Below are 20180 nucleotides of genomic sequence, written 5' to 3'. Positions count from 1 at the left end.
GTAAATCAATTTGTCATTATTCGATTTTTATTCAAAATTAGATAATAACAATCTGGAAAATTATTTCATGAAAAGTTTAAATTTTTAACCATGTATATTATTTTTTAAATACTATGAAATTTTTTGCTTTATAAAGTTCATATAAACTTTTTCTTCGTATTTTTTATAAATTGTTTTGTTTCCTAAAAATATAATCTACACTCTAAAAATATAATTTACATTATGTTTTACAAACAAAAATTTTACAATCTAAATCCAGCTCGTTATTGTAATGATAAATTAAATCAAATTAAGTGATTAAAGAAAATATAAAACATTATAATAAATATATAATAATATATTATTAAATAATATATATAATACATTATAATACCAGAACAAAGAATTTTATTGCACACTTTTTACCTAGATAATTTCATGTGTTCATTTATATATATTTGGATTGGCATTTATCGTTACAATAAATCAAATTACAAATTTTACTGTTCTTTAAAATTTGCTCATAAACCTATTATATTTTTTCATTTCTTTTTTAAATTTATTTCAACAATCTTTGTTATTATTCGAATTAAATGTGATTGAAAGCGAGGTAGGAATTATAAACTAGAGAACATAAATTAGAGAAAAGCATTAAGATTTATTGCATTATAGATGTAATGTACACAGTACAATACCCAGTATTTAAAAAAATTTATTTAACTTTATTTGGTCAATATTTTAATTGATAAAACTGTAACAATGTAACTTAAAATATAATAAATATCACATTAATCATATGCATATTACATCATTCATTTATTACGACATAACTCAAAAAATAAAGTTTTTTTATTTTGCATATTTTAAGTCATTAAAACAAATTTGTAATATTTTTAAATGTAATTTAATGTAACAATTTTATTTACTAATTGTACATTGAGAAATACAAGATCCTCAGCTTTTGACATTGCCAATGAATAGAGAATTCTCACTACCTAGATTTTTTTTGCAAAAAATTAAAAAAAAAACAATTTTTGAATTGTGTCGTTATAGTAGTAAATTAACCATATCATAAAAAGTACAGTAAAGTAAATGACTCAAAAATACACCAGTTGGTAGTTGCAGTGTTCAAGACACTCACAAAAATTTATTTTCTATGGTTATATTTTTTACTAATATATTATATCGTTTAATTTACATTAATTTTTTTTATAAAATAAAAAAAATATATAAAAATAATTCAAACTTTAAAACTTTTATTAAACACTTTTTATTTTCCTTTTCCAAAAAAGTTCAAGGTTTAAAAAACTATGAAAATGAAATACTGTAGCCGTTCCACCTACCCACGTAAAAATTAAATAAACATTAAAATATAATAATGGTTCTACTCAGTAAATTAGAGTAGTGTATATGATCAATGCTGAATAACGGCCATTCTACAAAAACGTCAATGTGCTACTGCGCTTTGATTTAGTTGTCGAATCCAATGTTTGCGACCTGTAATCCACACGTGGTCTTGCATCTTATATAGAATGATCTTAATACATATATTCAATATGTATAGTCAATACAAAAAAGTTTTATAACAATTTAGAAAAAAAATAAAAGAAAGAACAAAAAAACATTTTTACTTTAAATTCTCGTGTCTCCGAAGATGCACACTAAGAGTACCCCGTTGGGTAAAACGTTTCTCGCAAATTTTGCATTTATAAGGTTTTTCACCAGTATGAGTTCGTCGATGTTTAATTAGATACGGTCTGGCACTAAACGCCTTGCCACAAAACTCACAAACCTCTGGTTTCTCGCCAGTATGCATCCTAATATGAATCTTCATGTACTGTCGTCTAACTAGTTTGCCACATACTTCACATGCCACTTGGCCTTCGCCTGTATGAGTCCACATATGCTCCTTGTGACAATAGCTATAAAATGTTTCGAAGTTGCATATCTCGCACTTGAACTTCTTCCTCATCTCAGGTTGACTGTGAATCTTCATGTGAACTCGGAGATAAATTCGATTGCGGAAGGTCTTGTGGCAAATTTCGCAGATGTAGGCCTTCTCGTCATTATGCATATTCATATGATTCCTCAGAGTCGCCTTCAAGTAGAAACCTTTGTTACAAATCTCACAATACTCCGTAAACTGTTTGTTATGTCGCATAACGTGAATCCTTAGATAATAATCCGATGTCATCTTTGCGCCACATATTTGACAAATGTGCGCATTCGCGCCGTGTAATGTTTTGTGTACGTTCAAATACCTTTCTTTCTTAAATACTTTGTTACACTGATCACACTTAACGGGACCCAATGACAACTTCTTGCTCTCCTCTTGACTTTTTTTGATTTTCTTAATTGTCTCTTTCCATTCCTTCTTCTGTGCGTCCAGCAATTTAAGAGTCTTACCGAGACTTACCGACGATTTTTTTATTCTTTCTCGATTTTCTGTGTTTTTAATATTTGTATCTTCTTTTTCCTGCTTCGTCTGTGCATCCAGACGATATCTACATTGTACCTGATGTTTGATCAATTGCAAATTTGTCATGTACTGTCCGCATATATCACACTTACAGTTTTTTTCTGCTTGACGCAATGCTCTTCGGGTTCTAAGTATCGATTGCTCCGTTCTATGCACTATCAAACTGGCTTCTGTATCGAAATCTTCATCGCACGAATCACAACGATAGGCAGTTACTTTTTGAACAAGAATAGTTTTGTCACCAATTTTTTGAAGAACAACAAAGGCTGCATCTTGACTTTCCTTTTTCATGGAAGATTCTTTCTGATATATTTTGAAACTCCGGTTTTTAGTTCTGAAAAAATAAAAAATAAAAAAGATTATATTTGTAATTAAAAAATAAAGATATTCAACTTTTATTTTAGTCATTTCATATTATGTTAGACAATAATCTAAAAAATATGGGATCGTACAGATACAAGAAAAATTATGTAAAGTAAAACATCAATTAAGTTGATTTAAGCAAAGATATCTTCTACATTCATTAAAATTTTCACAAGTCAGTAAAAAGTTTAATAAACAAAATTGTCAATATAAAATATTAAAATCTTATTACTTACTGTACAATTTTAGAGCTGCAATCTCATTGACACATCGACAGATAGTTTACAGAAATTATTGCAAATCAAAATTTTTACAAAAAAACGTATGTGTCTCTCTCTACAGAAAAAGATGAAGAAAGAGGAGAGGGGAGAGAGAACAAGAAGAAAGGGAGAGAGAAATAAATATAAAATAAATTTTAAATTTTTATGTTGATTTTCAAAGATTTCAAATTATATTTATGTAAAATATAAAGTAATAAGAAAAATCACACATTTTATTAAAATAATCGTTTATATAAAAATAATACTCAAATAAAGTTATGAGTAAAAAATAAATTCTTCCCTAAAAATATCACAAAAATATCAAATTTTATAAACGTATCTAATGTACCTAAAGTCAAATTTAAAAATAAAAAAAATTTCCTGTAAATTTCTTATAAAAACTTGAATTCTCTCAGTATCTGAAATTAAATGTGTGATAAATAACAAACAATATAAAACTAATCTCAATAATGGGGTGTCCCAACGCACGTGGACCATTACTCGTAAAAAGGTAAAAGGGATCGAGATGAACATAAAAGTCCAATATTGTCTCGGGTTAGGTCCACCAATAATCAAGGTATTAATTTTTCAAATTATGCGAATGAGAGCGCACCGAGAAAAGAGCTCGATCCGCTTAAGCCATAACACGGAAAAAAATCTATTATGAATGTTTGATAAGCTTTTATTATTTACTGTTCACAATTACGATAGAAATTAATTAGATTATTTGAGAATTCCATACGTTAATATCTCGATTATTTGCAGACCTAACCCAAGACAATATTGGACTTTTATGTTCATCTCGATCCCTTTTACTTTTTTATGAGCAATGGTCCACGTGCGTTGGGACATCCTGTAATATCTTACAAATAAAATACTGTTAATCACACGCAGAATGTAAAAATTTATAATAGTATTTAACTTAATTATTATTTCAACTTTTCTTACAAAAAGTTAATATAATGAAATAAATTATGTAGTAAAATCTTTAATTTTATTTTTTTTTTGTAAAAAAATTAAAATAATTATGTTGCATATTTACAAGTAAATATAATTTTACTAAAAAAAAAGAAAATAAAATATATATTTCTACATGTTATGCAAAAATTAGAGATTTTATTTAGGTACTATCACATACATAATAATCATTTATAATAAAATTATTTCTATAATCTTATACAATTGTATGTAACTTTCCTTCATTTAAACAATAATATACAATAAAGGCACTGAAAAATTTATTTTTGTTACGTGTAACAAAAATGGTCCCTTTTGTGTCATTTTTTTAAATAAAGTCGCCGATTTCAGCCTTAACATTATTGCACAATGTTTCTAATAGATGGCGTGAATCATGGCGAAAAACATTTCGGCACGAGTTTTCCAGTATGTTAATTATTTTAGTATTTGCATAACGCTTCGTTACTTTCGCGAATTTAACTTTAACCAACCTGTTAATTCCCGAAAACCCAAGACACTAAAGGGACCACACATTGACGTATAGATAACAAAAAGTACGTTATGCAACATAGAAGTGACTTTTTGCACTCGTGCACAAAAAGCAGACTTTATATCGTCGTTACATAATGTACTGTTCCATTAGATGTATTTAATAAACAATTTGTATAAATTAGGCAAGTATCACACTCGTTTGAAGAGTGTACATTTACACTAAAATATATCATTAAAAGAATTTTTATATATTAAGATAAAGATCCGAACAAAATATCAAATAAATAATTACCTGCTAAACTACCTAAATCATATCGGCATTATAAGTAAAATAAACACAAAAAAATCTTGTCACAATGTAATTGAAAATAAATTACAAGTAACATCATTAGTAATTTTTTTATAATAACGATTTTGATGATAAATGAAAAAAGTTAAAATTGTCATATAGTAATAGTAAGGTCAAGAAAATAGTCACTTGTAATAAATAATTCGTTATAATTACACATTACTCTTATTATTTAAAAAAATAACTCGTAACCTTAACTAGTAACAAGTACGTAACGAATCAACTAACAAATTACTTTTTTCAGTGAGTATAACAAAAAATTACTAATAATTATTCCGGCCTTACTATTACTATTATTTAAAAAATCAACATCAAATAGTATCGTTATAAAAAAATAAAAGTAACGGTAACTCATTATTTACCATATAACGCATTATCTTCATTTTTATTTAAAAATTATAGACGGCTTACTACAGTTTGCAAAGTGTCATATACTCTTCTTATTAAAAATTTTGAACATAGTAAACAAACGTCAAATACTATGGACAAACTACGAGAATTATTTAATTGCTCCGTTTTTTCTTCAAGTTATATTTATTAATTTGTTTATAAAAATAACCAATATTTCATTAATATAATCAAATTTCACAATTTGATCGAATCTCATAAAATAATATTACATATTTTTAATAAAGATTTTGCAATGTACAATTTAATTTACAAGATATTTTTTATTCATGTAAATGATTCTTTTTTCTATTACTTACCAACTTTTTTAATGATTTCTTTTTGATCTACAGCTAAAAGTTATCAAAATTTAAAAAATGTAGGCTTCTTAAGTTTATTCTTTTTTTCTAATTAACAACAAAAAATTTGTGAATAGTGATTTTAGTCCTAAAATTAGATATAAAGAAATAATGAAAGAATAGTGAAAAATTTGGTTTACAATAATTCATATAACAAAAATAATTCTATTTTGTTGTAAGTAAACCTTTAAACGAGTAAGTAAATTTTAAAATAAACTTTCACATAAATATTTATCAGAGTTTTGATAATATATAAAAAATTCAATTTAAACCATAATGCTACTTCGATAAATTATGCTCAAATTTTACGTAGCTATCTAAATGTATAGTGATAGAACAACCATAAAGTTTTTAAATTTTAAATAATTTGAAATGCGACATATATCTTTTAATCAAATATTACGTATAAATGTCAGTTTTCAGGGTATCGATTATGTAACTTTTTTCTTAGGGCGTGAAAGTGAAAAGTGAAGTTTCAAGTTACTGTCTCTTTCTGTTCAACATTAATAGAAAGAGATATTTACATAAAACTTTTCACTTTTCACATTTCTGCCATAAGGAAAAAGTTACATGCTTGCTGCCCGGATATGTAAATGCGAGGTATCTATTTCTCTTAAATTAAATCAATGAGAATGTCTTCCCTGACCAAAACTAAGTAATGAAGTTTTATTTAAAATCAATGTATTTTATTTATTTTTGATACAGATATTCTTTCACTTTGTCTTATAGCCAATATCTATAAATAAAGGTTCATTATAAAATTGATAGTTTATGTACATATGTACACACACACACACACACACACACACACACACACACACACACACACACACACACACACACACACACACACACACACGCACGCACGCACACGCACGCACGCACGCACGCACGCACACACACACACACTATCAATGCGGTTCACAAAACCTTAAATTTTTATTTTTTCAGAGAGACTATATTTAAAATTTATATAAATAGTATTCGAATTTAAAATCTTGTTTCAAATATTAATTTTTTTACTCTCACTTGATTTCTGTTATTTTTAATAGTTCTAATCTAGTCAATTTAATATCACAAAACAATCTAATTTCATTAAGATTTCATCAAAACTCAGTGCAAGTTAAGAACTATTGCTACACTCTCAATGCATTGATTCCATTTAAGAGAAAAACTCTGTCTCTATAAAATACACATTCACATCAATGTATATTACAAGCATATTTTTCACTTAAATTAAAATGGCGCAAAAAATATCACTACAAAAGCAAGTTTATATCTTACATAATATATTTCTACCAGTCATCCTGTAAAGATATACTTCTCTTATTGATCCATATAGATTGCAAAATACCTAGCAGTCATATTTAAAATTTTTCCACTAAATCATCTATATTAATAATACGTCAAAAAAAGCAAATTTAATTATATAAAAAAGTATAGATTCTATCTTAGCAATCATTGTCCTAATAACTACATTATTATGACAGTTTCGAACGCCAGTGAAGCTTGTTGCTGCTGCTGCGAACTCTGCTGTTGCTGTCCCTCCTGTTGTTCCTGTACTTGCTGCTGCTGCTGCTGCTGCTCCCGTTGCTGCCGAGCGTTTTGTTTTGCGTGCGTTTTCAAGTGCGAGTTCAGCATCGTTTTCGAAGCGAACGATTTGTGACAGTATGTACACGGATAAGGTCGATCGCCGGTGTGACCCCGTAGATGCACCACTAACGTAGTCCGTTGGGTAAATCTTTTGTTGCAATGAGTGCACTGATGTGGTTTTTCGCCCGTATGCGTTCGACGATGTACGCTTAGATAGTTCTGCGAGATGAAACCTTTGCCGCAAATGTCGCAAACGTGAGGTTTTTCGCCGGTGTGTTTGCGTAGGTGAACCGCGAGATAAGTCTTACTTGACACGGATTTGCCACACATCGTGCACACGTATTCGTTTTGCGGTTCTACATTCCCGTGTGTCTTCATATGCACTAATAACACCTGCCTCCGAGAAAAACGTTTGTTGCATAGCTCACAGTGATGTTTTCTCTGCGGCTGCACGTAGTCTGGTTGATGCAGCTTCGTGTGCAGCCGTAGACCTTGACGGTAGCGAAACGTGGCGTTACACACGTCGCACTGAAACGGTTTTTCATTTTGCGAATGTGACAAGAGATGTACCTGACAGTTGCTGTTGTTTTGAAATTGTTCGCCGCATACCTCGCACTGGTACTTATAATCGGACATATGACACCGCTCATGGACGATCAGACTCTCCTTGTGCGAGGTCACGTAATCGCAGCTGTCGCAACTGAAACATTCCTCGGAAACGTGTTCTTTCTGATGCTCATACAGCTCCATCGTTGTTGTAAAGCTGCAACCGCAATTCTCACAGACCAATTGCTCATCCTGCTGCGACTGTACTTGTTCCTCTGAATGTGACTCTAGATGCATATTAAGAGCCTGCTCGCAGAGGAAACCGTCACCGCAGAATTCACACTGCAAGACGTTCTCATGAGAGAGCACATTTTCCACCTTCGGATGTACGTGCAACGGGTCCTCTGTCAGTAACTGCGTGCGCTTCTGGGTAAACACGTGCTTGATTTCATCTGGCCCACACTGTTGCCGATCCGGAGACAGCGTCCTGAGTTTTGACACAAAATATCTGGAAAGAAGAGAGACACAAACGGGAGTCAATCAGTGCTCGTTTCTTCCCCATCTCTTTTGTTCTTTAGCGTTGCCTTAACCAGGACCTTACGTGGTAAACGAGATATGTACAGGGATGATCAGCTGAACACTCGTGCTCGATTGTATGGAAGTTGGGTAGTTAATAAAGCGCCTTGTGATTTCCAGTATTCTCTTTATTACGTAGCCATCTGTATTCTCTACCTTCTCTCACTGTTTTATTAATAAACAATAATTATTCGTGAATAAATATCGTTATCCTGTACCATTTGTTGTACTTACAGCTTCTTTACATAACCTTGTAATACACAATCTGCGACTATAAAATACTGTTATATACTATATTCTAAACTTTAATACTAATAGGTATTGTGTTGATATATTGCGTTTGTTAATAAAATACGTCCGTCTTAACAATACTAATTATGTTAACAATTATACCATATTTTCCATTATTATACCACCTTTCTTTTAAGTGCACAATCTCATCATTTTTTGCTTACAATATATACAGAATATCGTTATTATATGAGCTATAAGTTTAGCTTAGATTCTGTGACAAATTTTGAGTTTACTTTCTTCTTCTAGCAAGTTTAATAAAAAATAAAATTTGCTAAAATATCTAATATTTTAAATGTTAAATACTCAAATTTTTTTAATTAAAAATATCAATTAAAATAATGTAAAAAATATTATATATTTATGTTGTTCGATATATCCATTTGTTTCAAAATTTAATCGATAAAAATTTTGATTTACTTATACCCGAGCTAAATAAATCACATTTCTTAGCTGAATCCAGGATTAAAGGATTATGCTATAATATAAACATCCTGTACAACTTTCTCGTATTTATTCGTGAATAAATCTTCATCATTTCTTTTTATTATTGCTATAATTTTTATTAATATAAATTGCTATAATTTTTATCAATAAAAAATATATTGCATAAATATAATAAACTGAAATTTTTAAATATATTTTTTTCTTAGTTAAATACATGCAAAACATGTTCAATAATGTCTGGAAAAATATCTTATATGTAAAATTATACAAATCTTTCTTTATGTGCATATACAATAAATTAAATATTTATTGTGTTGCAAAGCAACCATGACAGCTCTGAACCGTTCGTAATATACATATACTGAATTCTCGCACATTACAAAAAATTATTTCCGCTAATTATATTTAGATATTAATATATGTTCTAGCCTATATTTTTAAAATCCAAATTTTAATATTAAGTATTAAGCGATTAATCACTAAAAAGACAGTGTATCAAATGATATCGATCTGATACAATCTTCTGACTGTATTTATGTGTATTAATATGTAACTTTAATAAGAAAAAATGACAAAATTTGATATTTAAAGGAACAAATAATTCAAAAGTTAAAAAAGTTAATCTAGAAATAGTCAAAAATTAATCTAGAAATGTAAGTTTTTTAATTTTAGTTTAGTAAATGTACATTTCTTAAACACAACTTATTTGTTGAAACATTCAAATAAAAATTTCTTAAATTTTTTTTAATTATTAAAAATCTTGTAAATAAAAGAAATTAAAATATAATCAAAAGAAAACACTATCTTTTTGCATATATATAAATAAACAGTTTAATATGATTAATTAGCTTTATATATGTATATACACATATTTGTATGTATTCAAAACAAAAATTTAAAAATAGAATTAAAATTTCATTTTTATATATTGTTTTGTAAGAAAATGCACTTCTGTTAAAAAACCGTTAAGAATAATCATAAATAAGGTTATTTATCAGAATATTCTAGCAATGTAATCTTTGTAAAATATTGTCAATTTTAGCTAATTAAATTTACAGCTATGTATAATACACATGTATAATATATGTTTGCAAAAGATGTAATTTAGAATTTTATTAATAGAAAAAATGTATTTATAAAGCGGTAGTCAATAATCTCTAGGAAAAGTTATTAAATATCAATAGCTGCGTTCAGCAAAAAGAGCTAGAGCTTTGTAACTATTATAAAATTCTTCAATATTTAATTGATTTTTTGCTCAATTCTTGTTGGATCTAAATGTATAAATCAATCATACAAACGAATTTTACAACAGTTGTAAAATTTTGCTTTTTCTGTTAAACGCAATCCTTTATTTTATCTGTAAATCTACTTTCAAATTGCATGTAACTTCTAGAACTAAATCTAAATATTTAAGCGTCTTCATATTTACATGTCACATTTAAATAATCAATGTTACATGTTCTACCCTGTCTTTCGTCTTATGTTAATTAAAGGCACCTGAATTCAGTTATACGTTGAAATTAATTGCTGCATTATATAGATTAATAATCAGTCAACAATTTAATTAGCATAATTAAAAATTTAGTATCAATGCGAAGTATAAAAATAATTATACATTTGCAATATTTAATTTTACAGGCGCATTAGATTATCTCATAATAAAATAATTTTAAAAAATGACTTTTTAGGCACTTTCTTCATATTATTGCGCAGGTACTAATTTCTTTTATTATGAAAACTAAATATATCAGCTTTATTTAGAAAGATAAAAAAAATGTTTTGCATTGCAAAAAGTTTCTCTAGTAATATTAATATTATTCTAAATGTTTAACATACAAACAATATCACAGTGATGACAACATTTATAGCACATAATTGTTCGCTTTATCGTGATTTTGATTTGATTGCTCATTAAGTATATTTTATTCAAAACTACGAAATTACATACTATCACGTAGTGTTCATAAAAAAATTAATTTACACGTTTTAATTCGGTTGTCATATTAAGTCAACTTATTTATTATACTGCGATAGTAACTTGAGTAATTTTAGGCACTTAGATATCAACACTATACAATTCCAATAAAGAATTTCTTTAATTAAAAATTATTTTCATTTTCGTAGCCATTTTTATTAAACAAAATATCTAAAAATTGTAAACAGTTGTCGAAAAATCATAAACATGACTATTAAAACCCAGTTTTAATAGGCACTTTAAAAACATCAATTGTAATTTCACTTTTAATAGATTTTTTATCTTTTTTATTAAGTTAGCGTCACAATACCAGTCGCTGAATGAATAATGCGTAAATGATTATTCAAGAAAAATATTAAAATACGATTTCACACAAAATAATAAATTACAAATATATTCAAAATTTTTTTTCAGGTTTAAGGAAAAATATTTTCTATTAAAAAAATGTATCGAGTTTTTATGTGTTCATTAACTGATTCAATTCTTATTTATTCATTAATGCAATAATGCAATGACTCTATATAATAGCTTCCAATTAAATTAGAAATTTAACATAAATTAAAAAAAAAAATTTTTTTCTCTAGAGTGTTGATGAAATATTAGATTCTGAGATCAAATAATAATGCTTTTTTCGCCCTAAAATGTCTCAATGCTTCTTCATGTGATTAAGCATAATCGTTCGCGTGACAAATCCCTTTCCGCAGAGCGTGCAGGTGTATGGACGCTCTCCCGTATGGTAACGGCGGTGCACGGTGAGCGTCGACGCCTGCGTGAACGATTTGCCACACATGGCACAAAGATACGGCCTCTCGCCGGTGTGGATGCGTTGGTGTACCACGTAATACTTGCGATGCGTGAAACCCTTACCGCATACGTCACAGACCAGCGGTCGTGATCTGTGCACCGCCTTATGCGTATTCAACGACTCTGCTGTAGTAAATTGTTTGGAACAAGAGTCGCAGGGATAAGAAGGCACGGATTTAGCAGGGATTATAGGACCACCACTACTTCCACCGCTGCCGCCACCACCGACTACACCAAGATTGCCGACCATCACCGGATCGACCGGTGACGATACCGCATTGCTACCAGCAATTATTCGATTCTCATTACTTGCCGGTAACGGTCTATGGGTTTTAGCGTGATGATTGTACAAGTTGCGCGTCTCAAAGCGCATCAAACATCTCGGGCAGGAGTAGGGTTTCTCCTGACCGATCTCCTGGTGCATCCTCCGATGACGTTCCAGCAGCGTGCGATATCGAAAGCTGGCTTGACAGAGATCGCAGGCGAACGTTTTCTCCATGTTGCCACCGGACGACGTGGCGAGACTGGCGGAGGTCGACGCGCACGTGGGCACAGGCGCGGAATGCGTGACCTCGTGCATCCTCAGATGGTTCAAGGCAATGAAGGTCCGCGAACAGACGGCGCACGAATACCGTGACTGATTCTCGATACCGTGCTCGAATTCCGAACGCGCGACATGACTCGTTCGTATGTGATAGTTAAGCTTAAGGGCGCTTCGGAACTCGAGCCCGCACGTAGGGCACGGATAAGACTCTGTAAATATTTGCACTTGATCGAGCAGAGACTGATCCGGGCACACGGATTGAAAATGTGGGGGAAGCAAAGTCGACGATAGCATCGACGATTGATTCAAGAATATCGAGTTGGTAGTCTGTAGGAGATTACAATTGATGGACATACCGGCCTCCCCGATCTCGGGTGAGGGCGAGAGAATTTGACGCAGCATCCCCGACAATCCGCCGAAAGTCTCACCTCCTTCCCTGAAATTGACAAACCCAAGAACATTGCAACGGAGAACGACCCGTGGGCACACACACTTTGTCTTTTGATTCTGTATTTTTTGTGATCATTACAAATATATCTTGCATACAGGCGGTGATGAGAAAAAGAGAAAAAAGAGAGAGAGAGAAAGATAGAAAGATAGACTTTATGCTTATGTGAGTGCTGCAGGTGGCCGGTGCAAAGTGCTTGGGCATTGCTGGCGTCTCTCACGAAGCGCAGCAATAATAAATGTTGCAAGAACGCACGTGCGAATCGAGAAAGTCGTTGCGATTGTCATCAAGTCAACGGCATTCAAAATTTCATCATCCGCTAAGTGATAATCATAAAGCTTTCCGAATTCACAAAGCTTACATGATATTTAAACACGCTATTGGATAAATATTACATAATAAAAGTGACTTATTAATTATGATACAAAATGATTTTATAGACCTAGTCCCTTATCACGTTCATTACTATCGTTTAAATTATAATCATTATTATGCACATGAAAGTATGTATATAAATATATTTTACATATTCCCTAACAATACAGCAGAAGGGAAAAGTAAAGATCAAACCATAAAACTTGGCAAAAGAGTTTGAGAAAAGCAAATTTTTTACTCACTAATAACTTAGGATAAAACATGTTCAAACGCAAATTTAATCAGATATAGAAAAATCTCACCTTTATAAATAATCCATTATGATAAGGCATCTTCTTCTCATTTGCACGAAGCATGATTTTTCACGCACGTGTGTAATGTATATTTAACACGTTTTTTTATGTCGTTTTAATCACATCAGAGACGTATCACGCAGAACAAGATAAAAACGTATTCAAAAACAATAACAAGCAAACAAGAAAAAAATTAAATGTATTATTCAGCACTTTAGAGTAAAATATGAAAATTTATGAAAGTTTGACGCAGTAAGAGCACAAAAAGTGCTATGTATCAATCTTTCATATACTAGACATTCATTGTACTTAGAACTGAATAGTACAAATTTTCTTCATTCACAAAAGCATTTTAAAAATCTCACAAAATGGCATATTCCCAAGAATTTGCCCAAACAATTCCCTATCTCACAATACGTATCAAATATTGCAGCCAATTTAAGGCGCAATAAGTAGTTTAAATTCCTGTGCATTTTATTACGAATCCGAAACCGGCGCAATAACTATAATGCAAGCCTGGTTTCTCATTCGTAAAAAGAAACTGTCTATCGCGATATATTTATTTGCTTCCAATTATGGAAGTGCGCGAAAAAATACGCGCAATCAAAAAGGTATAAACAATAAAACATAACTCATAATAACATTGCGTCGAAATATTTATACAAGAATTTGTTCAAAACTGCCCAAAAATTTTGAGCATCGCTTAAATTTATCGCAGATAGCGATGCAAATTCACATACCGACATTATTCATACAAATTCATAATACTTTTGCATATAGCAAAAAAATCAATAAATAAAATAGAATATGTAAAGAAATGATACTCGCCTTTGTATATACAATGCGAAAAATCCTCTTGACTCAGCAGTCTCTTAATGGATGAATCTTTCTCTTTTGTTTTGCAGAAGTCTTCAAATCGGAAGAAATGCGATCCTTCATCTTCTTCGACATTGGGACTCTTAACAATTTCTTAACCGATTTGTCTTCTCAGTTATACACTATTGCGCAATCATTTTATTGTCCGGAGAATCGTACCGAGACACGCAAAATTTATTAGCGACTTTGTTGAAACACGTAATCTTTTTACGACGATTAAAAGATAATCTCTTAAAATTAATCGCAACATAATATAGTAATGTCCTGGCAATATCGTAAAGCGCAGGCGTCGGAAAGCACGAAGATCATAAATCAGAAATAGTAAATATATGTTGCATCAATTGAAATATCTATCGTCTGTGATTTTTGGATCGGCCGAATATCGGTCATGTGCGGCATTTAGTGCCATCACGTAAGCGTGGAATATTAATATCGACAACATGTAAACATTTGATTTCTGAGTGGACAGAGAGATCAGGCTGGTTTCCCTCACACATCGTTACTACTAATATAGGAAATTTAACTTCTCTCATATTATTTACATGGGTAATCCAGAGAAATCCCTTTATCCATTTTTTTACACATATATGAATAATATCTAACATAAAGTTCATTTCGATTAAAGTATAAAATTAGTCTCAAGTGCCTATAAGATATAGAAACATTGTTAAAAAATTAATATAAAAATCGTGTTTCGAAATGCACTTTATGTACATGCTATCACAAGTAAAAGTAATAAGATGCTTAGCAATTTGTGTTCTGAATTCAATAATCGTGTAATACACTTTCTGAATAATAAAAATATTACCAAAAGTAATACAAATGTGTGATGTAATATATAGAAAATATTTGTATAAATTGCTAAACACCTAGGGCCAAAGATGGTTGTGGAGTGTGTTGAAACTTACCTTGTGTTTATCTGCATTTTATATTTATAAGCATCAAAGTTCAGATGGAGTTATCTTACATTTTCATTTCTATCTTACAAGTTAAAAATTCTTCTAAGATTTATTATTAAAATTTATTATATATGAAAAAACATGAATTAAAAACACTTTAAAATAATATTTTCAGATATGCATATTAGATATTAATTTTCCTAAAAATAAATGTATTACAATGTTGCAGCTTCTTGTTTGAATTATTAAAAAATCACTTTTAATAATTTATTATCATTAAATTTATTCCACTTATATACATCGCTAATTTTATTATTTTATATTACAGGCATAAAAAAACTTAACAGTCTTACTTATCTTGAAATTTGATTACGATTAATAAAAATAACAAATATATAAAAATGTTTAGGTGTAATTGTCTATGTTTGCCACAACAAATGGCACCTTTGGCCCTCAAACAATAAAGTAAGAACAGAAAACTCACCCAGTTTTTGGATCCACATCTGCTGTTTGTGGCATTACCATCTCGGGCATGTCGGTAATTTTCTGTTGTTGAAGTCCGGATGGGCCTGCCTCGTCGCACGCCAACGAAACGTTAACAAATGTGGTAGGCTCTATAGTTCTACTATTATTAGGATCTTCTTCACTTTCTTCCTTTATAGGTAGGCCTTCAACAGAATTTAAAAAACAATTTTTTTTTCCAAAACTTCTAAGCAATTTACTTAGTATTGATTAAATAAATTGCAAGATGTGTAACACATGGATAAATATATACCTTCATCTCCATCGCACTCATCGTCCGAATTTTCCTCTTCTTCGCTACTCTCTTCTTCCTCTTCTTGTTGCGTAGGCGTGTCTGTTTGATTCTGTGTGATTTGGTCATGTGACGTTTGTGTGCTTGATCCAGCTACTGGTTGGACATTTTGTACAGAGCTACCACTGTTGTCCATAGGAACTGAGGTTATTTGTTGTTGGGCATTACTCGACATCATCATGGGCATACTCAGACCCATGTTGTCCATCATACCCATATTCATATTGTTCTGATGTTCGCTCACTTGTTGCATCACAGTACCATCTAACCTGTTCTCGTTGCTCTGGTCTGGTTTCATTCCATTCTAAAATTTCAAAAACAAGCAAACAATATAAATTCCCAAAAATTGAAAGTTTCAATAATAAATTAAACATAAAAATAATTATTAATACTTTATTTCTTAATTAAAATCCAAATCTTTTGTTTCAACTATTATACCTAATTAAAACCTAGTTAAAACATGTTACACGATTCACAATTTTATATGAAATTTATCACACACAACTACATAATATTTATGAAAGATTGCAATATAAAAAAAAATAAAAAGTAATAAAAAGAACTTACAAATATACAATAAGCAAGATATTATAATCACTAACCATCATCATTGCTAAGGTAAACACAGACAAAAGAACAAAACAAATGATAATCTACAGATTTACATAATTCATAAAGGCTAGTTTTCAAGACTGTGCAGTATAGAGTGTATATACTAACTTCTTTTTATCAAGTTTGTTAAAAAAAATAATTACGCAACAAGTAAATTATGTCATAATAATAATTACCGGATTGAGAACATTGTAACCCTGTTTGTCTTCCATGTTTACATCGCCTAGCCATTGCAGCAACTGTTTCTCAGCATTCGCTGTCGTATGCCAAAATTGATAACATAACTCTACTTTATACACACAATCATCGCATATTTTTTTAGGTAATTTGTCTTCCCTGTTCACCTGTAACAAAGAAAATAGACGAGATTAATTCAGATATCTCAAAAGTAAATTCATGTGGCCTTTCTGCATTATGACTCATATACATGTGCTACAATATATTATTTGTACCAAGATTTTATTTCAATATATTAAAATTGCAGTTATTTCAAATTAAAACAATTCATTCATAAAATATGTATTAACATGTAATATATATTAACACATATTCCGTAAAATCTCTATATAGAAATTGTCTTTCCGGAGCATCAAACAAGGGACGGACGCCATTAAACCGTACGCGATCAACGAGAAGCTAATGGCCAATGCACGCGTAGCATTTACGGCTTCGATCCCTCCGCGGGAAAGATCCGTATCTCGGCCGAAATCGTGGCTCAGCAAATCGCGCGAGAGTTCTCGCAACGAAAGACAAAAATTGTCGAACAAAATGGGAGGGATATCGATCCACAAGGAGGCGATATTACGCGTTTCGCGAGCGTGGACAACGTCGGCGGCAAGATGTCGAAAACATCGACGGCCGAGATCGACGAATTTTGCGACGCGCATGATGAAGGACGCCGCTTCCCATCGGTTGTATTTCTCGCGATAAGCGAAAAATTGACATCGTCCGCGTCGTTGGCCCGCGATCGCAACAGAGCGTATTTTTATCGAGCGATGTCCACGCGAGAGGGGAAAAAAGCGCGGCAAAAGTCCAGTGACTAATTAGCGGCGTCACAAAGGCGGTAGGCGACGAGAGCGGAGTTGCACGCCGTGCGACGTGTGCGTAGCATCGCGAGCATATCGTGGTCACCTCGACGCTGCCTCGGAGCAGAATCCCCATCGCCCACAATGCGATTCAGTGTACGCCGGAGGAGCGACGAGACGGGGAGATCCTCGCCGGGAGAGATCGGGGTCCGCGAGCCCGCTCGAGAAGGCTCGGCAAAATGGCGGATCGTCATAGCTGGTGAGCCGAATGGCGTAGTTGGCTTCTTACCTTGACCGGCAAACAGGCGGTGATCTTGAGGAAGATCTGCCGCACGTCCCCTTCGCCCTCGAAGATCGGCACCGAGACGCGGTCCTTCACGAGACACAACCGGCACACCTCCAGGTAGTCGAGGGAGGACATTTTACCACGTAAAACGCCAGCTTCAAGACGCAAAGCCGCGCCCGTTGAGAACGCGTACGCCGTGTCGCCGTTCGCTGCGAGTCCACCGCAGAGGGGTCCTCGCGTCGTTCACTACGCGTCGCTTCCTAACCGCGCCTCGGCCGTGTTCGGCGCGCCTCGGCTCACGTCGGCGCGCCTCGGCCGCCGTCGGCGCGTTTCGGCAACCCCCGGTTGCTGTCTGACGGCCGCCTTCGCGTATCGATCGGCTTTGACCGAAGCCAACCGCTTTTACACACGACAGTCCTGACGCTAAGGTTTTCTCCTTGAAATATATCGCGAATCGATGCGGGACGTCGGTCCCAATTTTTTTCTCAAAATTTCACTTTCAATCCCGAAAATCGAGATTGTTTTCCCTTTTTTCTTTCTTCTCCCTTTCCTTCGGTGAAAATCGAGAGAGAAATTCGAGCCATCCCAATCTGCGATTCGAACGATACGATGCAAACTAGCAAAATTATTTTTTCATAATTGACTCGAATATATGCACGATTCCATAGAGGATACAGGACTTTACGTAAGAGAAACGCTCGCCTTCGTAAATTCAGTTTTGAGTTCGCCGATTGATTGATCGGGCAGATGACTGAGAAAGGTCGTCCGAGTACATGCCATGAAGTTTTCATGCTCAATTACTCCCACTTTAGTTAGATGTTCAACGACGCATGATCAAACCGTGTAACGCATCTATCAGCAAACAACAAAGAGACCGGTAGAAAAAATGTTGATGTGTATTCATTCATTTGATACAATCGCTCTTTGTCTCCTTTGCACGACGCACAAATTACGTCTATCTATTAATATATTAGGTAAATAGCATTTGTTAAGTAATTTTTTTACCTGAATAATTCTCTCTCTCTCTCTCACACACACACACGCGCGCGCGCGCGCACGCACACACACATTTAATGTTAAATTATAAAGATTGAAAAATAAGCCGAAATAAATTTAGAACAATCGTGTATTAACAACAAACATAGTTGATTTATTTGTGTAAAAGATCAAGAAATATGCACAACCATTGTAATCTAAATATTAAAAACCATATTTTACTTTTAACATTTTTTTGTTAAAAGAAGCTTTTCACCCAATATTCCATTTTCTTTTTAAGAATTAAAAAAATTTGTGATATAGCACTAAATGTAATCCCTTATAAAAAAATATATAATATTATTAGATAAGTACTAACAGATAGTACTTTTATTACTTAAAATAGGTAATTAATACTTATTTTAAGCATTAAAAGTACTGTTGTTAGTACTTTTAACACTCAAGTAATAATTACTGACCAATTTAATACTGCCCAGTATTATATTTTTATAAGGGATAAAAATAGAAAAGATGACAAAGGAGAAGATATACATAATGTCACGTCTCCTATATCATTTTGTGATTCAGGATACTTTCACACAAAATGAACAACGATCATCAATATTAGAATAAAATTGTAGTCGACTTTTTTTTAACATGAATGATTTATAAGTAGCACTAAAATTAATTATTTAAAAAAATTTATTCGTCGATAAATGTCTAGTATCCGATTGTGATATATCCGATACTAAATGGTTGTCGATGATTAGATTTTTCGCTTGATTTTGATCTGAATAATCTGATGTAAAAATAGCTTTACTCTTACATCGCAAAAGATATCAATGACCTCTCGTGCTTTTCTCTACGCTGCATTAGCTGTGTTTTATAATATTTTACAATTTTTACATCAATGATGCTTGAAGAAAAATTAATAATTATGTTCTGTTTAGTAAATAAGTAGATAAAAAATTTATTATACATATATATATTATTTATTTATTTGTTACACACACAAATATTGTGAGATGCTTTGAGTCATAAATTATAAAGATTAATTTAAAAATGTTAACTGTTTTTAATTTTGATAACCATAGAAAGTTAATAATTATGGAATTATAATAAAATTTATCTCATTAAGTTTTACATTTTGTCACTTTTTTCAGAATTTTTTAAAGA

At 31.9% G+C, this 20180-nt stretch overlaps 1 protein-coding gene across 1 annotated transcript in view; it reads right to left on the bottom strand.

Moving 5' to 3' along the window:
* LOC105835563 overlaps nucleotides 1-19027 on the bottom strand; it is a 54485-nt gene extending 35458 nt beyond the window's left edge. The window contains exons 1-4 of the mRNA XM_036283042.1: nucleotides 18033-19027; nucleotides 16895-17062; nucleotides 16068-16410; nucleotides 15777-15960 (exon numbers count right to left, since the gene is read on the bottom strand). Of these exons, the coding sequence (XP_036138935.1) occupies nucleotides 15777-15960; nucleotides 16068-16410; nucleotides 16895-17062; nucleotides 18033-18164 (827 nt within the window). The 5' untranslated portion in view covers nucleotides 18165-19027. The remainder of the gene's footprint in view (nucleotides 1-15776; nucleotides 15961-16067; nucleotides 16411-16894; nucleotides 17063-18032) is intronic.
* Between the last annotated feature and the right edge of the window lie 1153 nt (nucleotides 19028-20180).

Source organism: Monomorium pharaonis, chromosome 2 (assembly GCF_013373865.1).
Source record: "Monomorium pharaonis isolate MP-MQ-018 chromosome 2, ASM1337386v2, whole genome shotgun sequence".
Classification (NCBI taxonomy): Eukaryota; Metazoa; Arthropoda; class Insecta; order Hymenoptera; family Formicidae; genus Monomorium; species Monomorium pharaonis.
Note: the sequence above shows the minus strand (reverse complement) of the source record. Positions and strands in the feature narration are given on the sequence as shown.